The 3,504-nt window shown below is 32.5% G+C and overlaps 1 protein-coding gene across 4 annotated transcripts in view; it reads right to left on the bottom strand.

Moving 5' to 3' along the window:
* The window catches only part of Cdh8 (cadherin 8), a 368,006-nt gene that overhangs the window by 68,407 nt on the left and 296,095 nt on the right, over nucleotides 1–3,504 (bottom strand). For all 4 annotated transcript variants that reach the window (XM_026790139.1, XM_005345543.3, XM_005345545.3 and 1 more), the window contains exon 9: nucleotides 712–833. In XM_026790139.1, the coding sequence (XP_026645940.1) occupies nucleotides 712–833 (122 nt within the window). The remainder of the gene's footprint in view (nucleotides 1–711; nucleotides 834–3,504) is intronic.

Genomic DNA, 3,504 nt, shown 5'->3' with positions numbered 1-3,504 from the left:
CTCCCTCCCTCCCTCCATTCTTTCCTCCCTCCTTTCCTCCCTCCTTCCCTTCCTTCTTTCCTTCCTCCCTTCTTCCCCGTTTTCCTGTATTTTCATCTTTCTGTCTTTTCTGCTTTATGCCCTTATTTTCTGCCCTTTTATCTTTCTGTGTTCAGTATTTCTATGCAATATGAGTCCCATCATTACACATATAATTGCCTTATGGGCATTTCTAAAGATTGATATCTACCTTATGATTGCCTAAATTTACGTATCACGTGTACTGACATAAAAATAACTACCTAAAGTTTTCTATAAACTAAGTTTTTTTCTGGGCCAACAATTAAGTGTTACTCTTTTAAATATAAAGCAAAAATGCATGACTGCAAGGAGCTGTTGATTAGATTCTTGTCATGTGAAGGTTGCGTTAAGCTCCTGCACTGTAAGACAATTCCCACGCATCACCCATATCTGATGAATCCTATGACAATGATTTGGTTTTGGGTTCATAGCAGAGCAGATCATTCCACTTTTATGAGACAATTTGCATAAGTAGGAGGAGAATTAATATATAAAAAAGACAAATATTCTTTTCTGTTCCCATTTGGATGAGTGTTATGCCTGTGACTTTGTAGAGCAAACCAGTGCAAAAGCACACGATGATGCAGATTAAGTAAATACGAGACAGTTGTATACAAACATATTCAGCATTAACAACATGGAGATATTTACTTGGCCGGGTTTTCCATTTTCACATAAAAATGCCTCATATTCAGCTGCGAATTCAGGGGCGTTGTCATTGACATCCAGCACTTTAATAGCAACGGGCACTCGAGATATCTGGCTGTGGTTTCCTATGGGAAGGAAAAAATAGTATCAGCATTCAGGGTGTTTCCTTTGAACTTGTAACTCACCTTCCCTCTCTATGACTTTTGTTGTCTCCCTTCACTAGGATTTTTCCAACTAGAGATTGTAGAGTATAACCTAAAAGTATTGATGAAGAATAACAAATGTTGCTCTCCTTTAAAAAAGGCAGCAAATTAATATTCTAACCACCATTTTCTAGAGCTTACTTCACAAAGAACCATATGTAAATAACTAAGAGACATTGTGTTTATGAAGTTTATTGGTAAAGACAATTTTTTAAAGGAAAATCAATGTATATAACAAAGATTTATCTGTTCACTAGGAGAGAAAAGTGCCCATTCTGAGCTTTTATTTTCTAAGCTGTATCTATTAAGTTCAGGTTTAAGAAGCCAGTACAAGTGGAGAATTAAATCATTTGTTGAAAAGGAATTCACAACAGTCATGAAAACGATAAAATTTGAGATGAACAATCATGTATCTTTTAAACTTTGTGTTTCATTAAAAATCCATGTTGGTATATTTTTGAAAAGGCCAGAAGACTGATATTTTCATAAATACATTCATATAAATAAAATTATAGTATTTTAATGTTTCTATCTTTATTTCTATAGTAGAGAACTCCATATATAATCTAAAAGTTTTAGGTCTCTAAACTAAATATAAAGTATATGTATATATGTGTCTGAACAAACACACAATATAATTGGTTCTTAATGGTATTGTTGGGTTAGGCAATATTTTTTGTGAGTAATAAATGCAATTCAATTTGACTCTGACTGTACCATGTTATAATCTTTGATCTGTTGTAAATTATACAGAATGAAATGAAGAGGGCCATTTATTTATTTGGGTTACTGAAGCACTGAATATTTATAAGCAAACAGTGAGAGAAAACATATTTGGCTTTTAATATAGACAAATAGGCTTACAATTAATATCAAACTTTTTGACAATGGATTCAGGAAAAGAATCTACAAAACCTACGAATATCACTATTTTTATGTATAAAAGTGATTTCTAAAGCACACGCAAAATAATTATTACAGCCATGCTGCAAATTTACTGTTACTTCCTTGCTAACCCTTAAAATTTGAATTCAGCTAATTGGGGAAGCAGGCCCTAAAATTCAAAATTGATTTGATGATATTTAGCTGACATTAATGACATGGAAATACTCTCATGGAAGTAATGGGACACAACTTCCTGAAAATTAAGATAATGGCACCCAATGCCTCCCAAGTTTTGCCCTTTTTACTTTGTTGTTTATTACCTAATGAATTAATTCCTTCTCTTATAAAGAAAGCATGTGACTGTCTAGTTTAATGGAATGTAAATTCTAAAAACAGTGTAACACATATCTCTAAGACAAGAAAATGACATTTCAAATTTTGTCTAGTCAACAAAACTCTGCAAAGGTTACACTTTAAATTCAAAACGACTGTGTCCTTAAAGGCTTATATCGCTTTCTACCCTGACCATGAGCGCTCCTGCAATGTAGAATGAATTGTGTTTACAGCAAACAAAGTTTAGAACCCTAACTTACCCTCCTTCACAGCTGTTTTGACTCATTTTTCTCCCCAGGGAAATTGAAAGTCCAGAATTTAAGATTTTATTGATGAAATTATTGCAAATGTTATACTAAAAGAAATAAAGCTTATCACTTATAAATACCTGTCATGTATTTAGGTACATTCTAGCCTTTGCATTTGGTAATTTCCAGTATTATCAGCACTGTGTATATTATGTTTGCTTAAAGAAAATATTTTATACTGTAATAATATTAAAATTTATTCAGCTTTGGTCTTTCAAACAGGAATCATTTTTATTGCAAAATTTGGGGAATATAGATTATCCTCAGGGACCTAAACAGGACCAAATCTTCAAATGTTCACACATTTGTTGTTTTTATCTTGAGTTTTAGAAATCTTTGGAAATTGAAATTGGATATCACACTGACTCAAATGAATTCTATAAGGACTAATTGTCTAATAATTGTACTTATAATCTACAACCCTCCATAAGAAGTTGTACAATTTGACCTCACTATTTTAGGGTTCTGTTTTATCACTGAAAGCCCCCTTTAGTGAATTATTATTTTTAAACTTTCATATATCTTAACAGTAAAATACTGCTAATTGTTCATTTAATTTTATAATATTAACTCATTTTAATTCCTAATATAATTCTTTTGTATATGAAAAATTACAGTGAATGTCTATTTAATATTATTGCATTCAACCTAATGATGCCATTACTAAGTGGTCATCAAAAACTAAATAAGCTGCTTGTTTCAAATAGTCAATACCAAGACTGTCACAGCAGAGCATAGAAAAGTACAGGGAAAATCTATCCTGGACCTTAAGCAGTGTCTTGATCCTTTTTGATCCTTTGCATTGAACAGCATGGTAAGCCATTGAGTCAGGCTTCCTGACAATGCTTGATAAGTCCAAATCTATCAGTATGGTAGTTGGTAGCTGTTGTTTGCTTTTTGATGTTATGTGCACACATTTTATATACAAACACATATAGACTTTCTTCTAAGTACTTAAAAGTGATAATTTACTGCAGGGTCTAAATTTTTAATTTCTCTCTCTCTTTCTCTCTTTTCTCTCTTCTCTCTCTCTCTCTCTCCCTCTCTCTCTCTCTCTCTCTCTCTCT

The sequence above is a fragment of the Microtus ochrogaster genome, chromosome 4 (assembly GCF_000317375.1).
Source record: "Microtus ochrogaster isolate Prairie Vole_2 chromosome 4, MicOch1.0, whole genome shotgun sequence".
NCBI classification, from domain to species: Eukaryota; Metazoa; Chordata; class Mammalia; order Rodentia; family Cricetidae; genus Microtus; species Microtus ochrogaster.
The sequence above is the reverse complement of the archived record's forward strand: the minus strand, read 5'-3'. Positions and strand labels throughout refer to the sequence as shown.